Raw genomic sequence first — 27,437 nt, 5'->3', positions numbered from 1 at the left:
TCAATATATATGTTCGATCGTTTTTGCAATAGTTCAAATTTGAAGTATATTTGACTTATATAGTTTGACAATTCTATCATCATGTATTTCCTTACTCTACAAACATCAGCTAAACCTTTATACAAAAATTGCACTGTAATGGCAGTACTGCTTGTTTAATATGCCTGCATTGGCTACTCAGAACCCACTGAACCAGTGACAATGAAAGTTCGCACACATTTTCCTGCCAATGAAGACACCAGAATATGTTCAAAATTTTGAATATATTTTTCACCAGTGAAGATCCGGGTTAGAATTGATCTTCAGTAACCCTTGCTTGCTTGTCGTAAGAGGCGACTAACGGGATCGGGTGGTCAGGCTCGCTGTCTGGGTTGACACATGTCATCGTATCCCAATTGCGTAGATCAATGTTCATGCTGTTGATCCCTGGATTGTCTGGTCCAGATCCGATTATTTACAGACCGCCGCCATATAGCTGGAATATTGCTGAGTGCGGCATAAAACTAAACTCACTCACTCACTCACTTACTGAATATAATTTTCATGATGGCCACCAGTGCAGGCATATTAAACAAGGGTTTTCTGGTCATTACTGAGCAATTTATGTATAAAAGCTTTCCCTTAAATTCTCTAAATATACATATTTGGCTCTGTAAAATTAAGTGACCTAAATTGGTTATGCCTGAGATGTCATCATGGTAGTAATTGTCAACAAAAAGTCATCAATGTTTCGGTTTATGCAACACTTTAGATTCTGCTTTCAAAATTAATCTAAAAAGCCCTGCGCAAGCGTCCTTGTACTTTAACTATAATAGTTCAGGGCAAAAGTGTGCTTTATTACACTATACATGGTGGTAGAGCGAACTGTATTTCTTAATTAAATAAATCATGACGTTGACCGTTTCACAGGTAATGATTTGTTACGGCAGAGTAAATTGATGTTGGTAGTGATAATTTTGGTTTATTGCCAGAAAATGTAATGGTCAGAATTGTTGATGAGGTGTTACTAAAGGGCAACCAAAGCTTAAGACAAGCTAAATAGTTTTTGGATTTGTTTGTATGTTAATGCTTGGAAGTATTAGTGCCTAAGTGTAATAATATACTTATGTTTCAGCTCCACCTATCACCAGGGCTCCACCAACACGCCCTCCAAAACCAGGTTCAATTTATTCACTTTTTGTGTTGTTGGGAATCAATTGTCTGGAACAACATATGAATGCTAAACCATTTTAATAAGAAACAAATTTTATTCATATCAAAAAACATGAAAGTCCCTTATGTGAAATTATCAAACATCAAAATATCTGAGATTACTTAAATTTGTATTGGTCAAATATGCATCATTTTTGCATCAGTCAAGTACTTGTGATATCTTTAAAGGCACAATATCACATCACACTTCTCTAAAATTATATAATGCATTTCTCTCAATAATACTATCAGAACTCAGGGAAGCTACCATATAATTTATTCCTAAAAAATTACAAATTCAGATTACAATATTAAATTAAAAAGTTCAAATGAATTAATGCAACATTGCATTAAATCAACTCTCACGCCCTGAACATTAATTCAAGCAAACCCCATAGAGTTATGTCCCTTGAAGCGCTCTTTACGATTATCATATAACTCCTTTGGAGACAGAAGTCAGTCCTAGACAAAAACATATATGATTGTGATTGAAACCAGTTCGGCAAACACCGACAACACGTGTGCAACAGTTTTCAATGTACGGAGCAATTGTTTACATCCCATATATGGCAAGTGTTCTCTGTTTCGAAGCTCTTTGCCTCGAAGTTTCAATTATCAATTTCAGGCAGGTCGTAAGGGATAATAAGACTTTTAAAGTGAATGCATATGCCCAATATATATAATATAAGCCAAAATATTGCTGAAAATGTGTGAAATTGTGCCTTTAATGTTTCCAGACAAATGAGACTCTTTATATTTTAATTCAGTATCTATTTGTTGTTTTTCCATACGTGTTCATGTGGGATGTCTTGGTTCAACATTTTATAGCATATATTTGCTGACTGGACTATCACTGGTAAACAGCAATTGCTTGGGTTTATTCTTAATTCAAACAATTTGCTAGAGGAAATATTTCATATGTTGCTGTTGTATACTTGGGGTAGGGATTTTAATTTGTTTTTTGAATCTTCAAGTCTTTTCTGGAACACAATCTACAAGGGTCTTCATCAGCAATATTAGACGCAATATAATGTGACTAAAATGGCAATAATCCTTAGATAAAGCATAATGTGACTTAAATGAGAATATGAAGTTAGTCTTTATAAAAAAACATTTTTTTCGAATCACTGATATTTATTCATATTATGTTTTGTGCACCCTTTGGGACTTAATTTTGAAGCTATGATAATCATGCAGTTAAATGTGATGTTTTTGTTTTATGTGTATTTTTTCAGTGTATTTGTGCTGCATTGTTGTGCATGCCTGCACTCATGCTTAAAGCTTTATGCTTTTTATTCACTTTAGAGGATATTCAAATGCCAGATAGTTATGTAGATCTATTTGCACAATATGAATGTGTACCATGAATGGTATTTGGGCATTTTATCATTGTTCTCGTTTATTGTTTCAGGATTATGTTCCTTGGTGAATTTCTTGAACTATTTGTTACAATCTATTCACTCCAATTTGCCATAAATACTGAACTAATTTGATGTTTATGTCTTTTGGTGATTGTAATAAACTACTCTACCTGTAATACAAAATGTATTTTGAATGTACCTGTTCTACAATCTCTTTCATGTTTTTGTCAGTTATGTCATACCAGCCATGTTCAATTCCTACATCAGTAATTAGACAATAACATTTTATTTTTATTTGAATAAACAGACGGTTCATGTCTGGGCCAGAGGATGGATCTTGTTTTCATCCTGGATACCTCCACCAGTGTCACAGAACCAAACTTCAACCTTATACAGGACTTCTTGAAGTTTTTCCTCTTCAAGGCTGATATTGATAATGACCAAGTGAGAGTTGGTATTGTCATCTACAGTACCAAAGTGGCCATCCAGTTCCAGATGAGTGAATATATTGGAGATAAGAAAGGGGTTTACAAAGCTATTGATGCAATACCCTATATGTACGGAAGTACCAACACCTATGGTGGACTAAATGTAATGAGGACTCAGATGTACACACCAGCAACAGGAGACCGACCAGATGTAAACAATGTCTGTATTCTCATCACTGATGGTGTGTCCAACATAAATTCCAGAAGGGTACAGCCTGAAGCTAAAAAAGTGAGAGCTCAGGGAATCCATGTCTACGTCATAGGTATTGGTCTGACAGACACAAAAGAAATTGATGGAATTGCCACACCTCCTCTAGAAGAAAACAGATTTACTGTCACTGATTTCAGTGACTTGAAGAAGATGAGGAACCAAGTTTTTGAGTCTTTGAACAAAGGATGTGACAGTAAGTTGTGTTTATCAGACATTGTTTGTAATTTATGTGTCATCCTTTAGTACTGACAATGATACCTAACAGCCCAGTGAAACGGAACTGATTTAAGGTTATATTTGAAATGTAATTTTCTTAGGCCTTCTGCGCAAAGATTATTGATGTTAGATATTCTTCTTTCATTGATGTCTTCCAACTAGTGCTGAGGAATTCTGTTTGCACATGTCATGAATATTCAAAGGTCAAGGTCACAATATAGACAAAACACTAAAGAGCAAAAATGTTTTGCATAAATGTTATAAATGAGTATCCATGCATTTAGTGCAGTATATACCTTCTGCAGGATGGGGCTCTGTTTGAAATGATCTTGGTTAAGATTTGTATCAGGTTTTTGTAAAACACAGTCATATGAGTATCGGTTTCTGAAGCCTCCTCCTTATCCCCGCCAGCATTGACCAAGATTATTGATAATAGAGGACATCTACCATGGACATATTGTTAAAGAACTTTAGGCTTTTCTTGACATGTTTTGAGTTTTACATATTTAGGTCTTGAAAAAAATGATCAGACCCAGAACATATGTGATGACATTTTTTTAAATATGATAAGACAGGTTATTCTCACAACCTTGTAAATTACACACATCTTTTCTTAACATAAACACATGATAACTGATATAATGATGGTGTGTATGTAGCTGATTTAAACATATAATATCATGTACATGTATTTGGAATGATTTTCCAATGAAGGTCAATGTGAACAAAATCTTTGTGTGTCAGTCTGTTTGGAGATACGTTTATCATGCTTGATTAATGTTCTTTATGACAAAGTGTCGAGCATTTAATTGTACTGGTTGTGTATTTCAGGAGATGGGGAAGGGGTTTGTTAAGTCCTTGAATCTAATCTCTGGAGCCACCATGATGATTGTTTTATTCCTGTTCAGTGGCTAAATCTTTACTGATATAATGTGTAATTGTTATATTTTGGAAAGTTGTTTAAAGTAGAGGTGTGGCAGTATTAGGATGGAATGGAAGTGTTTGGAATGGAATTACATTGTTCATGGTATGTTAAGATTTGGGGAGCTTTGGGTAAAAAGCAGTAAAGTTGGAAAACAGGAGCAGCAGCTTACTCAAGTCTATGTATCCACCTTTAGTCCAGAAACATTATTAAGAAACATTGTTATTTTCATTTATATTTCATATTTGACTATAAGTTGCTAGTGTTTATGCACCAATATTTATATATTTTTGACAATGTCTAAAGTGCCTATCTTTGATGTTATTTAAGCCAGTTTGAAGCTGTCTCTTCTATTACATAACTGCAGATAGAACCTATAGTAACTCAAAAAGGAGCCAAGTGCAGCCTGATAATGCAAGTAACCAGAAGTAATCCTCCTAACTGATACTTTGTACCAATATCAATCTAATGGTGAAGTGGTCCAATTTGAATATTTGTTTTTCTGTTTGCGTATTTCTATAATCCAGTGTTGGCCTTTCCTAAGGTACAGAGAGAACCAGTTTCTAGAGCAAAACATTATTTCAGTGTCTTCATCAACCTTTGGAACCCTCACTATTGAATATGTGATAAAGAACAGCTTGTGGTGAGAAACATTAAAGATCAGTTCTCATTCGGCACTTCTAGAATTGCACCCAGCCTAGGCAGGAACTTATTGACACAGGTCACACATTTACTGAACTGGATTTAAGCTAAATGTGTTTTTTCATGTGAATGTCTTCAGTGTTATTGTACTTAATTTTCTCCTATTTCAGCAACTACAACATCAACAACTACAACAACAACCACTACTACAACCACTACTACAACCACTACTACGACCACAACTACTGCTCCACCTCCAGGTTAGATAAACTTGTTGAATATGGTTGACTAATAAATATACTGGTGATGTAGATTTACCTCAGCTGGCATGAAAACCTACCTGAGCTCATGTCATTGTTAGTTTCAACTACTTCTCTAAACATGGTTTGACCGCCTCCGTCCGCCCGGAGAGCGGAAGGTCGCGGGTTCAATCCCCGACCGCGTCATACCAAAAGACGTTAAAATATGGTACTTGTTGGTCCCTGCCTGGCGCTCGGCATTTATGGGTAAAACAAGGACTGGTTGGCTCGGATCAGTATAATGTGTCTGAGTGGGGTATTCAGGCTTCACTGCGGCATGGTATCTCAGTGGGCTAGCACTATAAAACCAGCTTCAGTCTGGGCTAGTGCAAGCAGCCGCACATACACCCACACACATATGCACGTCGTCATATGAGCGAAATATTCTCAAGCACGACGTTAACCCCAATTTCACCTCACCTCACCTCACCTCACCTAAACATGGTTTGATGGGTTTAGCTGAAATTGTGTAAAATGGCCATTAGACATCCATGTTTTATTTCAAAATGAAACATTTAAGAAAAAGACCTAAAGGGAATGTGAGATGATCATCCTATCAAGATCCAAGTAAATTTAACTTTATTGGATATATATATGCCTGATGGCAGCCAAGCTTGAAAATGCAAGAAATCATGCATCAACCATCTTAAACATCACCCAGTGTACAAATGACTCCAAACCTCTGCATACTTGTTCCCACCAGTGACACAGTGATGTGTTCATGGTGTTGAAATTTGATTTTGATGGTAACCTAGGCAGCCATTTTGGTGATCCTGTTTATGGCCATTACTCAAACAGTTTCTTTTTCAAAATAGTGAGTGGGGTTCAAAATATATGTTTACCTTCACTTGCTCCTAGGTTTGTTGGTTGGTTGGGGTATTTTTGTTTAAGATTAAACTTATTTGTTGAGTTTTCTTTTGCAATATTGTATTATTTACTTCGCTTTGACTATGCTCTTAGTCATCTCAAAGGACACATTTGGCAAAAGGCCCTCCAATAAAATAGTCATCATGAAGGAACTCAACTTTGGCAGCATTGTTATGTTAAATTCTCAGCTTTGGTAAGTTTGTTGGACTTCAGTGCTTTAACACAGGATGTTTTGGAATGTCATTGCTGCCATCATCCTGTTTTAAGTGTCAGTCGTTTAAAGTGTTGAGACTACATATTCTGGCGAGTTTCAGTACCATAGAACTATTTTTTGTTAAACAGTATATTCTTGAACATGGACATTACAGTTTAAAGACAATTTTCCAATGGTCAGCTGGTCTTGCATTAAATATCTAGCTTTTCTTGCACTTGAGACTCTGGACCTGAACCATAATTGCAACCATTACCTGTGTATCCATATAACTTCAAGAATGTGTAACCAGTATCTTCACTTTATATCACTCACTTTATCCCTTCAAATTACAGATTGTCCTGGCCAGAGAATGGATCTCGTTTTTATCCTGGATACCTCCACCAGTGTCACAGAACCCAACTTCAGACTCATACAGGACTTCTTGAAGTTTTTCCTCTTTAAGGCTGATATTGATGGTGACCAAGTAAGAGTTGGTATTGTCATCTACAGTACCAAAGTGGCCATCCAGTTCCAGATGAGTGAATATATAGCTGACAAGAGAGGTGTTTACAGAGCCATTGACAGAATACCATACATGTTTGGCAGTACTAACACCTATGGTGGACTAAACATAATGAGGACTCAGATGTTTACACCAGCAACTGGAGACCGACCTGATGTGCACAATGTCTGTATTCTCATCACTGATGGTGTGTCCAACATAAATTCCAGAAGAGTACAGCCTGAAGCTAAAAAAGTGAGAGCTCAGGGAATCCATGTCTACGTCATTGGTATTGGTCTGACAGACACCAAAGAAATTGATGGAATTGCCACACCTCCTCTAGAAGAAAACAGATTTACTGTCACTGATTTCAGTGACTTGAAGGTGATGAGGAATCAAGTGTTTGAATCCCTCAATAAAGGTTGTGGGGGTAAGTATTAATGTTTTTGTGAAAATGCTTCACCAGATGTGTAAGCAAGCTTCAACAGATGTGTAAGTCTGAAATTTTATTATAGAACATCAACACAGAGCATAATCAGTCGTTCAGTAAAGCTTCTCCATACACAGTGCCGGGAATACAAATACTAATGCGGGTTTCCCATGACTCCACCTGTGAGAAAGTTAGGGCCCTCATATCAACTTCCAAGAAAATATGTCCTCATGATCATTTCAGCTGACTAGGGAAGATGGAGTGGTCAGACTCTCAGTCTCTTGTTTAGCTAACTGCATGTCATCATGCAATAAAGGCATCTGTTTATTTTAGCTTTCGGATACTGGTTTCCATGACTAAATTGTATTTAGGTTGACTTGATATGACTGTAATGTTGCTGACTGAAGTGTTGAACAATGTTCTCACACTCTTGGTGTTATCATGATTGAAACAATAAGATGTTCATCATGTTATTCAGTTTGACATTTCAAATTCAGTTTCAGTGACAACTCTACCTCCCCCCTAAACCATCACCTAAAGGTAAGTAATTAAACTAGCAATATGTGAAAGAAACTTAAGATAACAACACTTTAATATTTACTCCACATATATGAAGATATTTGGTATTTGTTGTCGATGTGTCTGAGTACGTTTCATCAGGATTAACTATGAAAAAAAAATGTCAAACAAAGATTTGGAAAGTTTTCAGAATTCGTGGCTGTACACCAGTTGAGCTTATGGCATGCACATAAGCCAGGGGTTGTACCACTTTCCTTTCTTAACCACTGAACAAAAAAAATAGAAGCTTAATTCAAGAAAAATGTACAAGAAATCAGCATTTCGTGCACATTAAAATCTTGGCAAGTAAAACATGACCATTATCATAACCATCATACCCATAGCAGCCATATTAAAAGGCCCATTCATCTTCAATCTCTTCAAAATGTAAAAGAATTAGCCATGCCAGTATCTGTAGCAAGTAGTGGTCATGTTTTCTGTAATAGGGGGATATAATGAATTCCAACCTTTATTCATCCTTTGGCACCTTTACAGCATTTTAGTTGCTGTTTTTCACAGTGAAATTGCTTTCATTGAAAAAGTGTCATAGAAGGTGCAAAACTGGAAAAGTATATCTTAAACCCCAATGCACACGCACCTGCTGCCACATTTCATCTTCAATGTCTTTGTACATTAGTGAGAAGTGATATAATGCTTTGCAAAAATGATGTTCAAGGCAAAAACTTACCACTCTACACCTTGTGGTAAAGAGAAAGTATTTGTGAAACAATTGGTGAAAGCCAGCATACTCTCTGCTGAGGCAGTCATAGCATGGGCAAGGGCCTTCAATTCTTAGAAAAGAGATGTCTCAATGCAATGGACTGCTTAGAAGTTTAGTGACCTTGTCATCCACACTGACCCTGACATAGACCGTTTCAGTGGATTAAGCTTTGCAGGTTTACCATGTGCTAAACTGGGTGTCCTTTGGTACTACCCGACTGTTGAAGCTGAAATGTGACATACACTTGATATGAATATGTTTGTTTTTTAAAATATTTTATGGAATATAAGTTTACCGAAAGTCTTACAGTCATTTTCTCAAGAACCACAAGGAAAGCAATAACCTCGTGTGAATTATAAGCATTAAAAATAGCTTGCAGGTTGGTCAACGCGTAATGACTGACATCTTCAGTGTTGTAGATTATGATGGTGTACTTCTTATACTAAAATATGGTGTACATGTAGTTTCTTTCTGTTTTTTTCTTTTGCACTGTGTTTGCTTTTACTTGCAAGCTGATGTAGCTTCCTATAGTGGAAGTGGAATATCATATTTTCATAATTCAGCTGAAGTTCAGCATTGTGGCTTATATGTTTGAGTTGTGTACTGAGTAATGGCTGAAATATATACATATATATATATTGATGGAAATTTAATATATTGGATAAATAGATGCAGTCCTTCATAACCTCCCTAGAATGTCAGGTTGGTTTACTGAAACAACTTCAGCACAGACTAAATATGGTATCCAGCACACAACAGGCCTTAGCATAAACAACTCCTCCCACAATGAAAATCAGTGCCTGATCACAATAGATTGATAATAAGCACAAAAGTCAGTGTAAAGAAGGACATTTGTTCCTAAAACTTGTTTTGAGTTTGGTTTGTAGATTATTCTAACACATTTCATTTTGTAGACAAGTCATGTACGATCTTGTATAAGAAAGGCCATAATGTACGATCTTGTATAAGAAAGGCCATATAACCATATACTGAAAGGGATGGATGGTACCAGTTCATATCCAAAAAGGAGTTAAAAGATGAATTCTTTGTTATTAACGTGTCATGTGTTTACCCAGATATGTTCTGATAATGTCACTGAGTTGATCAACATTTGTTTGCAGCTTGTCTTGGCCAGACTATGGATCTTGTATTTATCCTGGATACCTCCACCAGTGTCACAGAACCCAACTTCAGACTCATTCAAGATTTCTTGAAGTTCTTCCTCTACACTGCTGATATTGATAATGACCAAGTTAGAGTTGGCATTGTCATCTACAGTACCAAAGTAGCCATCCAGTTCCAGATGAGTGAATATATTGGAGATAAGAGAGGTGTTTACAAAGCTATTGATGCAATACCCTATATGTACGGCAGTACCAACACCTATGGTGGACTAAATGTAATGAGAACTCAGATGTTTACACCAGCAACAGGAGACCGACCTGATGTGCAGAATGTCTGTATTCTTGTGACTGATGGTGTGTCCAATATCAATGCCAGAAGAACAATCCCAGAAGCTGCAAAGGCTCGAGATCAGAACATCCACATCTATGTTATTGGTATTGGTATAAAAGACACACGGGAAATTGATGGTATTGCTACGCCACCTCTAGAAGAAAACAGATTTACTGTAGAAGATTTCAGTGATTTGAAGAACATGCGGAACAAAGTCTTTGATTCCCTTAATAAGGACTGTGACAGTAAGTTTGTAATTTATGACACCAGTTGTCAAACTCATTTGAATCATGAGTACTGGCATCTGTGTGTAATATCATTCCTCTAACCTTAACAGTTTTTCATATTTATCCCACTGAGATGCATATGGACAGACTGATAGATGGACAAACTCCATTCCTGTATACCCCACCATGTTCATCGCAGATGATAGTTATTTTGATTTAACACTTAATAACTTATCCTTATTCATTTATGACCTAACTGACTGGATTAGTTGATTGAGTAAGTTGTTTTCACATTTATTAAGAAATTACTGATATCTTCAATTGTTTTTGATATCTGCATTATATTTAAAGATAATGTACTGAAGATATCCGAAAATAATTGACGAAATATTTAATTAATTTCTGATGTCCAAAATAAAATTTCTGATATCAGAAAATGTTACTGAGATATCAAGAAAATATTTATCCAATATGGTACATAATTATATTAGAAATAGATTGAAGATATCTTAAATTCCATGCAAGATATCTTGAAATTAGTTATACATAACCACAAACACATTGCAGATATCTTTAATTCAGTTACAAACATCTTCAATTCTGGCAATTATCAATATCGAAAATCAATTATTGATATCTGTAATACAAGTTACGGGAAAGAATGGCAAAACTTATCTCTGTTCAATATATCATTAATTTATTTTAAGATATCTCCAGTTACATTCAATATATCTCTCTTTGTATTCAAGATATCTTTAAAACAATTAAGATATCAATAATTTCTCATTACTGATTTGAGATTTCTTTAATTTATTTCAAGATACATTTGTATCTCAAATTCAATTCAAGATGTTGTCAATTAATTTAAGATATCTGTATTTAATTGCAAGATATCAGGAACTGAATTACAGATATCATTAAAACATGAATTTTAAATTCTATACTGATATACTTAAATCCAATATTAAAGGTCACATGCAATGCAAAACACAACTTTGCAGATTCTGATACCTTTCGGTATGGACTTACAGTAACAAATGATCAAAAATGCAAATTCAAGTTATAAAGTTGAAAAATAACGCGATGAAAGCTTTTCATATGTTGTGACAGTAGTTATATAATTTCATTTGACTATTTCACCACACGTTCTTCTTACCAAGTCATTTTCTCAGTTCAATACTTGAAAGCAACGTCATTATTTAGCATTGTCAGAATTTTTTACTGTGATATAGATATGCCTTTGTCACAGACAAAACTCAATGTCTTTTTTATTGACACCTATGTGTCTGCCTGTCTGTTAATGACAATATGCAATACACAACTTCGATGACTGACCACATGCAATTTGAACTTAAAACCTATCAGGCTCTACACCATAAACAAAACGCATTGATTTATGGCTTGTGCACCTGGGTTCTGTCTCTGTTACATTATGTAATTACACAGACAGGCAGGTGTGATACTTGTACACATGACATGTTATGATGTCTGTTGACTGCAAAATGTTATACACAAAAAATTAGCAAGTATTTACAAAACCCAACATCTCTATACACACTCAAAGAGCCCTTAGTGTACCGGCAAAGGAACCAGCCAATGAAAGTCCTCGTTACACTTGAGTGCATGCCCACACGCTCTGAATATTGCACTTTTGATTTGCGATTGTACGCTTATAATTTTGTTTATTTATTTTTCATAATCAGCAGTGTATATTATATGTCACAAATAAATGATAATTGTGCTTTAATTATGTTTATATTTTTGGTTGCATCTAAGCTTTAAGATATCAGCAATTTTGTCATTTATATGCTTCATTATATCCTTAATTCTTGTCAAGATGTCATGGATTTTATTGCAGATATCTATAATTATCTCTATTTGAGATATCTTTAAATCATTTTAAGATATTCTCAGTTCAATTCAAGATATCTCTATTTTCATTCAAGATATCTTTAAAACAATTCAAGATATCAGTATTCCTTAAAGGTCACATGCAACCAAAAAATCAAACATAATTAAAAGAAAATTATCACTTATTCATGACATATAATATACATTGCTGGGTATGAAAAAACATAAAAACAAAATTATAAGCGTACAATCGCAAATCAAAAGTGCAATACTTTGTACTTGGGTTTTCTTCCCTAGAAACGAAGCAGCCGGGGTACCGAACCCAGTCAGAGCTGGTGGGTGTGCACTCAAGTGTAACGGCTGGTTGTTTTGCACATTCCCTCATGGCTTATTGTGTGTGTATATATAGAGATGTTGGGTTTTGTAAATACATGCTCATTTTGTGTGTATAACATTTTGCAATCAACAGACATCATAACATGTCAAGTGTACAAGTATCACACCTTCCTGCCTGTGTAATTATATAATGAGTGACAGAGACCGACCTCGGGCCATTAATCAATGCTTTTTGTTTATGGTGTATAGCCTGATAGGTGTTCAAATTGCATGTGGTCAGTGATTGAAATTGTGTATTGAATATTGTCATTAGCAGACGGGCAGGCAGACACATAGGTGCCAATAAAACAGACATTAAGTTTTGTCTGTGACAACGACATATCTATATCACAGTTAGAAATTCTGTCGACGCTAAATAATGACATTACTTTTAAGTATTGAACTGAGAAAGTCACTTTCGGTAAGAAGAACGTGTGGTGAAATAGACAAATGAAATTATATAAACAGTTAAATCGGTAATCTACTGTAATAACATATTAAAAGCTCGTGCCTGTGAAATATCAACAAAACATTAGAAAAATAGCTCACACCAAAGCCATCACAGAATATTCACCGGACAACCCGCTTCCAAGCTCCGCGAACCTATTTCACTGCGCATGTGCTATGAGCGCAGCCCAGCTGTTGAAACCACTTCAATTCCCCCAAGCGCTTGGGGAAAGTTAGTGAATCGTTTGAACTACGATTTCGCACGGGTTTTTTCATCGCGTTATTTTTCAACTTTATAAGTTGAATTTGCATTTTTGATGATTTGTTTCGGTAAGTCCATACCGAAAGGTATCGGAATCTGCAAAGTTGTGTTTTACGTTGCATGTGACCTTTAAGGAATGTGAAAATGTCTTGCTTTGGTTGACCCACTTTTAAGGCTCCTGACAGTGATGTGCCTTATCTTTTGGATGAGAGTGATGGATGCATATGCATGTATAAAGCAGTGTACTAGGCTCTCTCAGTGCAGTGATGCATTTGACAAAATAATCATTATGTTAAGTCTATAATGTAGAAATTATTGTTCTGATTTACAAGGGTTGGCTGAAATGTCTGATCTTTACTATAAATTGCACTTCACCCTTTACTATTTTCATGTATTACATATAATTTTTTCCATTTATACATACTCATATTATTCATACCAATTACATAAAGGGGCAAGATAATTCTCCTAGCATGAAAAAGACAAGGTATTCTCATTTTTGGAAATGGACAAATTTGGAAGACATTCAACTGCAACCATAAAGGAGCATTTTATTAACAAACATGATATTATTATAGATGATCAAGAACACATCATTCATCACATCACCTTCACAGTAGTCATCTCTCATGGCATATTTGAGAACATTCCGCGGAATGAACTGTTAATGGCAAATGTTTCAAAACACTGGGCTACTGGCTCATGAACAGAAATACTCAGCATATCTTGTGAGCATTTACATTGTTTTGAAGCAGACCAACTGATGCTGTTTAGTGATTTGTGACTATGAATGTGTCTGGTTCACCATTATCAACCAGAGACTGAACTGTCAAAACAGTGGAAACATCTTATGTCTGTTATCTGGCAAGGCTATGATGTCCGTTTTCTGAGATTACTAAGGAATTAATCAGGACATCCTCCATATTAGTCAAACTATTAATGGCCAGTATTATGCTCCAACAGTAAAATACACCTGTGCACAAGTCTATTGTTGCCTCGGTTGCAATGTATGATTGTGGTATTGAAGTCATTGAACAACTTACAAAGTTAATCATTTTCTGCCTCTTCCAAAGTTTGAAGAGGGACCTGTCCAGCAAGCATTATGTAAATGATGATGATGTCATTTCTCCTGTGGAAAACTTTTACAGCACTAGGAAGAAGCTCTCTATTCCACTGGGATCCAGGCACTCCAGCCTCAGTAGGAGAAATGTATAGAGCTGGAATGGGACTATGTTCTAAAATGATTGACAGCCACCAGCGCAGTCCATGATATATATCTTCTTTGAGAGGAAGGAAAACCAAGTTCTATGGATAGTCAACTTCTTTATTGCAATGAATGTGACATTTTGGCATAGATACTAACATCGTTATCAAGTAAATGATGTTAACGGTGTTAGTATCTACACCGAAATGTTGTATTCATTTAAATAAAGAAGTTGACTATCCATAGAACTTGGTTTTCCTTCATGATATTTATGCATTGAATATTTCAGCCTCCCCTTGTATGACAGGATTTTCCTTTCATTTACCCAATATATTCTTGTTCAGAGACATGAAATGCCTATATTTTGGTTCATTTGTTTTCCATTGTAAGTTCCAACAAAACAGATCTTGTGAATGCAGTGTGACAATCCAGAACAGATATATACTGTTGTAGATAATATTCCTAGATTAAGGTTTGTGTGAAATAGATTGTACATGACTTTATGGTTGTGAAATGTATGCATTTAAATTTCAGCCACACCTGCCCCTCCTACAACCACAACTACGACCACAACAACCACAACAACCACCACTACAACTACAACAACCACTACTCAACCAAAGATAGGTAAAGACATTTATTGGTATTTTTAGACAATTTGTAATATGGCCAAACACAATGAATAATTCCAGTGGTATGTACATTTGCAACCTATGATATATAAATAAAAAGTAACAAACTTTTGAAATGTTTGTGGAAAGAGCAAGATTAATTGTCTCTCAACAGTTTTTAAAAGCAGACAAAAGGTAAGAGCTGCTGGAATATTGACTATTGTACAATTGAAGCCATTCCCATTGTCATATAATATTATTGAGAGTTTTTGTCAATCGGAAGTTTTTGGCTTAGATGGAAATAGGAAATAGATGATGCATTTTCAATGGTCTCCTTTATTTCTAGTTCAGATGGTAAATCAGTTGACTGAAATTTGTTATTTGACCATCCTTGACCATCAGTATACCTGAAGCTAAAGTTAAAACTCCTGAGATTTCCTTGCTTTGATTTTACCAATCCAAATATATAGTCCCAAATGTTCACATCGAAATTGTGCTAAGTGATTAAAACATTGAGCTGACTCAATATGGTCATTTCTCATGTGTTAAACAGTTTGTCCTGGACAGAGGATGGATCTTGTATTTGTCCTGGATACCTCCACCAGTGTCACAGAACCCAACTTCAGACTCATACAAGATTTCTTGAAGTTCTTCCTCTTCGCTGCTGATATTGATGGTGACCAAGTTAGAGTTGGTATTGTCATCTACAGTACCAAAGTGGCCATCCAGTTCCAGATGAATGAATATATAGCAGACAAGAGAGGTGTTTACAAAGGTATTGATGCAATACCCTATATGTATGGAAGTACTAACACCTATGGTGGACTAAATGTAATGAGGACTCAGATGTTTACACCAGCAACAGGAGACCGACCTGATGTTAACAATGTCTGTATTCTAATTACTGATGGTGTCTCCAATATCAATGCCAGAAGAACAATTCCAGAAGCTGTAAATGCTCGAGATCAGAACATCCACATCTATGTTATTGGTATTGGTATAAAAGACACACGGGAAATTGATGGAATCGCCACACCCCCATTAGAAGAAAACAGATTTACTGTGGAAGATTTCACTGACTTAAAACAGATGAGGAGTCAAGTGTTTGATTCCCTCAATAAAGATTGTGGGGGTAAGTGCTTAATTGTTTTGTAAAAATGCTTGTCAATCCACAGATGTGTACGTCTGAAATATTATTTAGTAAGTCATACTTTCATACTCATCTTTTGCACCCACCTCTCCTGCCATTTTTATTGCAAAATAAGTTTCAATTTACTTTTGGACCATGAATGTGTACCTATTGGAAGACATAGGCTGGAGACAACAACAATGGTAGTTGATATATGAACAAGTGAAATAATTACACATGGATGAAGCTTCTATCTACTGACAAATTCCATCTGTTAAACATTCCAGATTTGTATATTTTTTTCTGTTTTCATATTTTGAATTTTGAAAAGCATGATCTTGAAAACATAAAGCCTTCAAACTCAAGAAAGCTGATTTATAATTTGCTGATGTTGACTTCATGTAAGTCATTTCATTAGTTTATCAAAGTTTGCTAAATGTGATTCTAAGTTGACCTTTAGTTGGATGTCCTTAGATCATTGTGTGTCAGAATGTGAGCAGTTGGATGTAGTTTTATGATACATGTAGTAGAGAAGGACACTCTGACATCCCCTTTCTGCTAAATACAGAATATATTGTAGCTGCATGATTACATTCAATGCTTTATCATTTGGGACCAGTTTTATCCTAATCTGTTTGAAGTGCTGAAATATTGCCTGGTATGTTTAAGCCTTGATGATGTTCTACCTCCACATAACATTTACACAATGCATATGCTTCAGTTACAACGGTGCCTCCTCCTCCAGTAACGACACCTAAAGGTGAGGCATTATCTCAGTTCACTGATCATAGGTATCAAGCCAGTTCGAATAATTCCGTGATCTTGAAAATTACCACTGTCATGGGCTATATTCGGAACTGATGTTGAGATAAGTGATCTTGTTTATCCTTCAGTACAATTATTGCCTCTCTGAGTATATCTGACCTTGTGCAATACAAGGTTTATCATTATCTAAAAATGATTGCAATAATTCTTGCCTCTTAATGAAAATAAAGATAAGTTTTTAAATAATATTTGAAGATTAATTTTCAATAAAATGACATCAGATACAGTGATTAATAATCATATTGAATTGTAATACTTTGTTTCAGAGTGCCCTGGGGACAGAATGGATCTAGTTTTCGTCGTGGATACTTCTACCAGTGTCACAGAGCCAAACTTCAACCTTATACAAGATTTCTTGAAGTTTTTCCTCTTTTTGGCTGATATCAAGAACGACAATGTCAGAGTTGGTATTGTCATCTACAGTACCAAAGTTGCCATCCAGTTCCAGATGAGTGAATATATAGCAGACAAGAAAGGGGTTTACAAAGCTATTGATGCAATACCCTATATGTACGGAAGTACCAACACCTATGGAGGAATAAATGTAATGAGGACTCAGATGTTCACACCGGCAACAGGAGATCGACCTGACGTTGATAATGTCTGTATTCTCATTACTGATGGTGTGTCCAATATCAATTCCAGAAGAACAATTCCAGAGGCTGTGAAATCACGAGATCAGGGAATTCATATATACGTGATCGGTATTGGTTTGAAAGATACCAAAGAAGTGGATGGTATTGCATCACGACCGATAGAGAAGAACAGATTCACTGTAAATGATTTCAATGAATTAAAACAGATGAGACAAATTGTATTCCAGTCTCTGCAGGGTGACTGTGAAAGTAAGTATGCTTTCTTCTTAATTATTGCAAGCAAAAATTGTAACAAGTATTTGAAAAACATATTTATACAACTGAAAGGTTTTTCTTTGTGCATTGTCTCTCTCAGTGTGAAAATTATAAATTATAACTTGATTATATATACATATATTCAATGATTTACATGACATTAATTTGTGTGATAAGAGAAATCATAATGGATTCCATTACCATCTTTTTTCCTTTTCTTTTTCATTTGTTGTTTTTACATGTACCCCATGTTAATCATAAGTGTATTTTCATCATATTCAATTTGTGTGTTGAGTGTTGTGAGCATTGGAGGAATTGGCTGTATCAGATATACAAATCATTCACACAGATTCGTTTTTCATGCATGTGAAGTAAGCATGCTATTTATGATTCAGCATCATTACATGTTTACACATCAAGAAAAATAGTATCATTTTGGCCCACCTTTGCTGTATGGGAACAGCTTTATTCTATGTCAAGAGACATGACATCCTCATGGCCTCCTTTGGTGTAGTAAAGGATTAGGACATCCTTATACTCTGTGCCAAGTAACATGATATCTTCATGGTCCTGTGCTGTAGGTAAAGGATTATGATATTCTAATGATCCTATTGTGTTGTGTGTCAAGGAACATGATATCCTCATGGTCCTCCTTGTACTGTGTGTCAAGGAACATGATATCCTCATGGTCCTCCTTGTACTGTGTGTCAAGGAACATGATATCCTCATGATCCTCCTTGTACTGTGTGTCAAGGAACATGATATCCTCATGATCCTCCTTGTACTGTCCTCCATGTACTGTGCGTCAATGTACATGGTCTCCTAATGGTCCTTCTTGTACTGTGTACCAAGGAACATGGTATCCTCATGGTCCTGAGGTGTAGGAAAAGGATTATGAGATTCTTATAATCCTTCTTCTGTGCTGTGTGTTAAGGAACAGGATATCCTCATGGTCCTTCTGTACTGTAGGTAATTGTTTTATCCTTCTGTGCTGTATGTCAATAGATGTGATATGTTCATGGTCCTGTGCTGCATGTCAATGTACATGATGTCTTCAGGGTCCTCCTGTGCTGTATGTCAAGGAAGATGATATCATTATGGTCCTTCTGTGCTGTTTGTCAGTGGATGTGATATTTTCATAGTCGGGTGTTGTATGTTAAGGGACATGGTATCCTCATGGACCATTTGTGCTTGTACCTCAATGTCTAAACAGTCAGAGGTATACAGCACAGACACAGGTTACTGGTTTACTGTGACCTGATGGAGGCAGTGTTCCAGCCCAGTCACAATGCGGTGGAGTGGTCTCAAAACTGAGGACCTAATCATTAATCCTGAAGGAAGCTGCTCAGAAGACATACATTGTGTGTCATTTGGTCTTCTTGGACATCAGAGAATGCTGATAGAAAATGATGGCCTGTCAACACTCAGACCTGGATCTTTTCAGGATTATTGCATGCTTTTGCTTTTTGCATTAGTATAGCTAAGGTAAAATTGGTCATGAAATGGTATGTAATGTTGATATAAGTATTATGTTAAAGCTGAAACATTGCACTCATTATGATTTGTCCACCAAAGTTTCATAACTTATCTATTGATCAGCATCAGAATCTAATGCTCTGATGTGTTTGACTCTGATGTTGACATGTTGACAATGAACAATGCTCTAGGTTTGATGTTCCTCATCTTTTCATTTACACGTTGATATTGTTTAAATATCCATTGAATTATCTACAAGTTGAATACCAAGGTAAGATTACAGCACACATGAACACTTGTATCATCATGTTGCACACATTTTCATAAACTCACAATACGAAGTGTCACATGATGTTTCACACTGTTGATATTGCTCTGTTATGTCATCATCACCCAGTGTTCCTATTTAGCCATATCATTTGAGTTATTCTGTCATCTTTCCATTTCATTAACCTTCTTTTCTCCCAATAACACCTGTATGGCTTACTTTCTAAGCTTTTAACTGCCAGGCTCTTTAAGAAATAATCCTGTGCAATACTGCACTATCGCTACTAACACACAGAACTGTGTGGTTGTAAGACAAGCATTGACTTTTGCAGAAAAGGCTTATGTCTGCTCACCTGGCTAAACATGTTATATAGTCAAAGGAAATGAGTCATCTCTAAAGCATGTGTGGGAGCATATGAATTTGGTAGATACCTGTAACATTCATCAAACAACATAATTTAATCTCCCAGGGAAATTTAGTCAATACAAATTAAGTATGAATACCACAAGTTTGAACCAGAGTAGGATGATAAATTATGTACTTTTATAGCATGTATTTGGGGATTTATTCTATTTGTACATTGTAACAAATCAGAGCAGTTATGCTGCTTGTGAGAATACCAATTCTTTAGGGAATCAAATGATTATACATGTGATCTCTACAACTTTCACACTGGTCTTCCCAGAGCTTGTATATGTTCTTATATTCTAATCATTAATACTAGTTTTTTAAATGCCCAAAGCTGATATCTAGCTTTTTGTTTAGCTTATGTCAACAGCACATATATCTTCCATGCTTATTATATAAATATGTGTTTTGCAACCAAACATACATCTTGTGAATAAACGTAAGAGGTGTTATCTATAGAAACCACCTATATTAGTGTCACTAACATCTAACTTTCTGATTTCAGTGAGTCCAGTAGCCTCATCCTAGAGAAATGATACTCCTTAATAGCATGCTGGTCAATAGACCAGATATCTCATGGTAAAAGAGAAATTAATAATTAACATGTTTCTTCATTAATAACACAGTTCACTTTTATTTGCATTTTATACTAATTTTTGTTTTCTCATTTCATTAATTTGCTTTATTAATTATATTAATTTTTTTATTTGTTCACTACTAATTTGGCCATCTTTGTTCCAGTGTATGTATGTGGTTGTCCAAAAGCTTTATGTGTTACTAAATCTTGCCCACTGTTTTGTATGCACAAAATCTTCACAATATTTGTATATTTATTCACTGTCTCATGGAAACTGTTGTTTCCTCTGTGTGTTATAAAGTACAAATTGTACTTTTCAGTATCCTTGAAAACTGTTTCAATTCATGTTTTATTATCGCATAAATGAAAATGTAATTCTATAAACTGTAAGAAATGTATATAAAATTATCAGAAGATGTTTGAAAAATATGCTTATTAATCACTTCGTTTACCAAAGTGAAGATTTTCATCTTTCTCTGTTAACAAAAAGAGACGTGTAAATGCATTTGTAAATAGATATATGTGTCTTGACTAGAATTTAGGATTAGTTATGTGCAATTTTAACTCCACCCCCTTCTCTATGGTTTGAAATGTATTAATACTTTTGATTGAAAGCAGTCTTTTGCCCAGCTTGTTCCAATCTAATTTAAATTCTAATAGTTTCAACCTTACTTTCTTTTTTCCATTCCTGCTACAATTCCCTCATATCACTTCCCATTATCTGACTATGGATATGAATCTTAAGAATATGCCTTTCCAATTGAGAATTTCCAATACTGATTTTTCACTTTTGTCTTGTTTTCCAGGAGCCACGCCACCACCAACCGAAGGTATGGTTCTTGACAATTACATTACAAGTTGTAGCCATGTTATAGAAGACAACTTCATTATATAGGCAGATTTAATCTTGATCATTTGTGTCTGTCTGTGGACTGTTTTGGATGGTAGGCCAATATAATAGGTATGTCACGATATGTCTGCCTCATGTATCAATACATTTTCTGAAACTGAAGTCATGATGCAATCCATATTGCAATACTTAGTTGCATGACAGGTACATTTGGTCTCATTCTCTTAATACTATGCAATCAAATTTAGCATTTTGTTTCTGACCTGTGTATTTCTCAGGCCAGGTTATTGCAAGTCTTTTGAAACTCACTAAAGAACTAATACATTAGTAGACATATCGTGTATAAATTTTTCTGGTTAAATTTGCAATGCAATGATAATTGAATCATGATGAATCATGACATCCCCACAAAATAATAGAAGGAATAAATTCAATTACCTTAATCATTATTATTTCTTTTATAATTGTTTCCTCTTGTTACCATGAGGTATTAGTTTACCATAGTGCTATTTATTAAGCTGTTTGAATTATGATTTACAAGGAATATTTCTAATTTCAGCCATTTGTTCTGAGAATAATTGTTTCATGCTTTACACTTCTTAATAATTTTACTCTAACATTAACATGTTTTACTAAAATACATCTTTGTTTTATTCACTAGTATGACTGAAGCATGACACATGGAAGTCAGGCATGTGCACGAACATAAATGATCCAGTAACCACGTCCCTACTTATACATCCCTCCCTACATACTCCAGCAGTAATGTCATATCATATGGTCATTACCATTCATTCAAAAGATTCCTGTTAAGAGGACATTCCCCATCCTGTTTCAGAGGGAAGAAATGTCATGGGTCATGTTTAATACCAATAACTGATAACTGTAAGAATAACATGGACATTCTTGGAGCCTCACATGTTGAATACATCAAAGAAAAATTGTATCCCCTTTAAACCACTTGGTATTTCAAAACTATGCTTCCTTTAGTAACAGGATTTATTTTTGTGGAGAATAATTGTATGGTAAAAAGTTAGTGGTGAATGTATTATTGAAAAATATAGCCTGTGACAAATATTAGCCCCCCAAATGAGTCATGCAAAATATATCTTCTACAACACAGGCATCATTTTGCATGATGGGAAATGCATCTTCATAACTGTAACTGTGTCATTTTATCATACTGATTAATGCCATATCCAGATGTATCAACATGGTATCCCTGTATATCCTACAAGTGTCTTTCACCCAGAATCCATCATATATATTACCCATATTCCTACCACATATTGGACGAGATTGCCAGTGATATGATATATGCTATAACCATAGCATCCCAGTAAATCCTTCCTATGTACCCTGACGCATCTCAATAATACCTTGTCTGATTTGAGTGACATGCTTCATACCAGTATACCAAATCAGCATATCCCATCACCGTTCCTGCAAATGTTTCAGGATGTGGTATGGCTCCTACAGATCTAGTCATACTCCTGGACTCCTCAAGCAGTGTCAATCAGTTAAATTTTAAGAAAATGCTCAATTTTGTGAAACAGTTGTTGAGTACTGCCAACATTGACTCAGGTGATGTGAGGGTAGGAGTGTTGAGTTACAGCAATAAGGCCAGGATTCACTTCAACCTGAATGCTCACAACAAATACAGAAACATTGCACAAGCAGTCAGCAACATCAGATATGTGTATGGAAAAACCAACACAGCAGATGCAATACGTCTGATGAGAGAAGAAATGTTTCTCAGTTACAATGGTGATCGCCCAGATGTTCCAAACGTCTGTCTGATCATTACTGATGGTGTGTCCAGTGTGAACCCTGAGAGAACTATTCCAGAAGCCATTGCTGCTAGGGACGAGGGCATTCATATATATGCTATAGGTGTTGGGTTGTCTGACACACGTGAACTGGAGTCCATAGCCACATCTCCAGCCTCTGATAACATGTTTAATGTGCAGGAGTTTTCAGAGTTGACTTCCTTGGCCAATGTGATATTTGCAGATGTCTGCCCAGGTAAGTCCTTCCAACATGACCTGCCATGGTACAAACCAGAAACATCAACTGTAACATCTCAGTCAAAACTAATTGTATCTATCAAATTGAAGAGAAATATAGGAATATGAATTCACGATTTCCCTTGAGTTTCAGGATATAATTTTTAGAGATGTCTAGTGAGCAAGAAGGCAAATCAGTTTTCAGTCCCTCTCCATGTTCTTAAAACCTACCTAACCTTTTCACCTGCCCGTTTTACAGTGATCACATTCCCCCCTCCAACACGTGAGTTGTTTCCCTTAGTGTCTGCTGCAGGAAGTGGACGGTAGTCCTTGCATGCCATCCTCATATGTGTTACCATCATTGTATCATCATTGTATCATCATAAGTCAGAACAGTAATATTCTGTAGACCTGATACTTTGTGTGAATGAGGCACTGTTTGAACTTGTAACATAAATACAGCATGATGTGCATGTAATTACTAATTTTATCAAAACCTGCAGTTGTACTACTATATGACTGCACTAACCTTATTTAGAAGAGACCTTTTTAAGTTAGAAGCAGTTTCACTATTGATGTAGGAAGCTGTGCATGACCTTTCAAATGCAGCTTTATTCCAAAACATTGGATAGATTTGATCACTTCATTTCAGTCTGGAACCTGAATACACTGAGGCATGCATAAAGAAAATTCATGAAAGATTTTACATGGAATTTTACAAAGTTAAGGCAGATCAAGACACCTGTTTTCCATTTATGAAATACAGACTGTCACGTGGAAATTCATTTGAACCAATCAGTACAAAAGGCTATTTGAAGAATCATATCATTACATTTGAGAGATATAATCCATAAAGTGTATTAATTGTTTGGTAGCTGTTAGTTCATCAAGCTTTTCTAGCATGACTATATACTAGTGCCCTAGAGGGTGCTTACTGTAGCACTGTTCCTTGCAACTTTATACAAAATGCTACTTGTTTCTGGATTTAAATTTGGTTGTTTCAAAAAAGAAGGGTCTTTTTCACAGCCTCTAATGAAACTAAAAGGAAACATGCTGCTTCAAATTTTATGAATTTGCTATTTAGCATAAAGAAAAAGTAATCTTTTCTGCTAAAGCACGAAGATTTACTGCTAAGGTTGCTAGAAAATGCTTTAGAGGTAGTTGCTTAATATGTAGAAAAGCGCTTTTATTTGTTGAATAGCTTACTTTAAATAGTACTTTTAAAACATTTTCTCTCATCTAACTACAATTTGTGTGATGTGTATGATTTAATTTCAAGAGACACTAATCTATCTGTTTGCATAATAATATAGTAACCATCAACACATCAAAGTTTAGTGTCATGAACCATATAGCATGCTAACTTTTTCACAAATCTGGATAATCACATTAAGTAACTAATGATATACTAACAGTCATCATGAATTCCAGGATCAACCTACATGGCTCACAGATATATCTTGTATAAATTAGTAATTTTCAATTTCCCTTCTTTTTCATATTTTCCTGCTTCACTTAAACAGGTAAGACATGCTATGTTTTTATTCTTTATTTAGTTCTTTATTTTTCAGTCAATGTACAATCCTGGCTATACAGGGCATCAGTATATGTGAAAGATTTAGGGCTTTCTTTCAGGGAGCATGTTATCATATATATATATAATCAAGTACATGACACTTACCTATGGATAAACATTCTTGTGTTCTTTGTTGTGCTTTAGTGTTACTTCTTGCCTTTTCATCAGGTGATTAATTAGTAAGTGTGCAGAATTTAGTTTATAACAATACGAAAGAGCCAATGAGTTTAACAGGATAGAAGACAATTTTTTTACTCGCCTGAAGAAGATACTGCATTGTAATATTTTTATGGCAATATTACACTAGTGTAATAATGCTAAACGTATGATGTCATAATGGTTTACAGTTTTGACATCACAATACTAAGTATCTCTGTCACAATGGTATTAGACCTTGCTTGACTCGTGGAAAGCTCAGAGTCATCACACTGTAGGCAGTTTCTATCAATTTATGGTGGAGAGTAATAAACAATAAACAGAATACTAAACTCACATTTCCACTGTATTATTCATGAGCATTGCATTGTCCTTTTGCAAACATGTATGTCACTGACACTGACACACGTATTTTGCTATTTCTTCAAATTTAGATTGAATTTTATTCAGTTTTCCAACAATCCTGAAAAACATGATCTATACCAAAAAAGCACTTAACACATTTTAAAGGAAGTTCGAGTCACATTCTGAATATGTCTGTGGATTTGGCAGAACCTCTCAATATTGTCATTCTTGAACTCCCTCCTTGTCCTTGTACATGTTGACATTATCACAATATTCCTGTGTATATCAGCCCCAAAGTGTAGACTGACAGAGACAGACCTTGTAATGGTCCTCGACTCATCCACAAGTGTCACAGCTAAAAACTTTGACTTTTTTATTTGATTTTTTTTTTTTTTAAGGATTCAGCTTACAAGACGATGTAATAGTTTACTTACAACCAGAATCATGATAACTTCCATCAACACCTTCCAAGGATAGAGATGAAAATCACATATTATTTGCTGTAGTCCAGTTTACATTGTTGCGCAGTGACAGAAACTTGCTGTGGCATCCGTAATGCAACAAACAAATCATAGTAAACCGGTTAATTGATTTGGACAATTTGGGGATTAATTCTCACTAGTTTTGAAGATCATCTAGTTTGTTTTTAAGCACTTTACACAACTAGCCAAGCTGTGAAGACAAGCAGAAATCTAATGTCAGTCAAGTTGAGCACATAAACTATGTATCATATGTCTTTGTATGACAAAGAGGTATTGGTGCCTGACACTAACACTGAAAATAGCAGAAGCGTCACTCTTCACCATTTCAAATGTATTTGTCAAATGTCTGAGAGGAAGTCCTCTATGTTTTTGTATGTGTATTTACTTGAGTGTTGGGTTGGATGGCCATTGTTGAAGCATCAAGTGTAATTTGACATTGGTCTGCACAAACAACAACTAGGGCATATGTTCGGTCACAACATGTTCACGTGATTGTAAACACCTGCTGTCATTATTGTCACTCACTGATTTTGTCATTTTTGTATGTGTTTATTAGGGCTGGGACGGGTAACCCGAATACCTGGGACGAGTGAGTAATGAGTCGGACCAGGGTACCCGTCTCAATACCCGGACCTGTTATGATCATGCGACTAATAGATTAAACAATGTAATATGTTATTCTTTCACGATAAAGAGGTTATACTGTCTTTGAAGATTTAGACATAATTTACAATCACTTCTACATGGTTAAGATGTTGAAACACTCAAAATATTAGTGTCAAACCTGAAGAATATATTACCATATCTTCCAAATTTGATGTCAGGAATTAACATAATGGGCATCTGGGTAGGGTAATAGAGGGTAGGGTACCCGGGTAGAAAATTTGGACCCGTCCCAGCCCTAGTAATCCATCAAATGACAAAGATGTGAGAATGAATACCCAGAATCCTGCTGAAAAAAAAAATGAAAAAGGTCATAGAGTGTATGTTGTTATTGTCACCTTTTCTTCTAGAGAAGAGAGTGTAACAGAATTTTTGGGAAATAACCGTCTTTTTCCGGTTTTTCACCATTCAAATTACTTTGTATGTGTGAGTTCCTAAATTTTCGCATTCACAGGATTGTTTCCCTCAGTTATGTAGCAGCCAATTAGCATAAAGCTGCTTGCAGTGTTAGAATTGACCCAAAGTAATATGAATGAAACTAAATGAATCAGGTGGGCTGCATTTGATGTTGCTCTCATATCAACCCCTGGATTGTCCTGTCTGGGTTGTATACTACAAGCCCTCATGTAGCTTAAATATTGCAGTTTTAACAATGAAAATAATTCAGCAGCTTTGAAAGATGTTTGAGAAAGACTCTTGAATTGTGTCTTAAGTTTTACTAGATTATACCTTGTTTTTGTGTTGTATTACATGGCCTTGTCACTTAGAAGAGTGTCTTGTCTTGTTTTATCA

The 27,437-nt window shown here is 35.5% G+C and overlaps 1 protein-coding gene across 1 annotated transcript in view; it reads left to right on the top strand.

Annotated features, from left to right (window-relative positions):
• Window positions 1–27,437, top strand: part of LOC124265281 — a 150,263-nt gene that overhangs the window by 69,911 nt on the left and 52,915 nt on the right. The window contains 10 exon segments of the mRNA XM_046700071.1: window positions 1,115–1,159; window positions 2,860–3,444; window positions 5,202–5,291; window positions 6,744–7,322; window positions 9,723–10,301; window positions 14,957–15,049; window positions 15,587–16,165; window positions 16,884–16,922; window positions 17,254–17,832; window positions 21,374–21,397. Of these exon segments, the coding sequence (XP_046556027.1) occupies window positions 1,115–1,159; window positions 2,860–3,444; window positions 5,202–5,291; window positions 6,744–7,322; window positions 9,723–10,301; window positions 14,957–15,049; window positions 15,587–16,165; window positions 16,884–16,922; window positions 17,254–17,832; window positions 21,374–21,397 (3,192 nt within the window).

The sequence above is a fragment of the Haliotis rubra genome, unplaced genomic scaffold (genome assembly GCF_003918875.1).
Source record: "Haliotis rubra isolate DU_JTF1 unplaced genomic scaffold, ASM391887v1 Scf97, whole genome shotgun sequence".
NCBI lineage: Eukaryota > Metazoa > Mollusca > Gastropoda > Lepetellida > Haliotidae > Haliotis > Haliotis rubra.
Note: the sequence above shows the minus strand (reverse complement) of the source record. Positions and strands in the feature narration are given on the sequence as shown.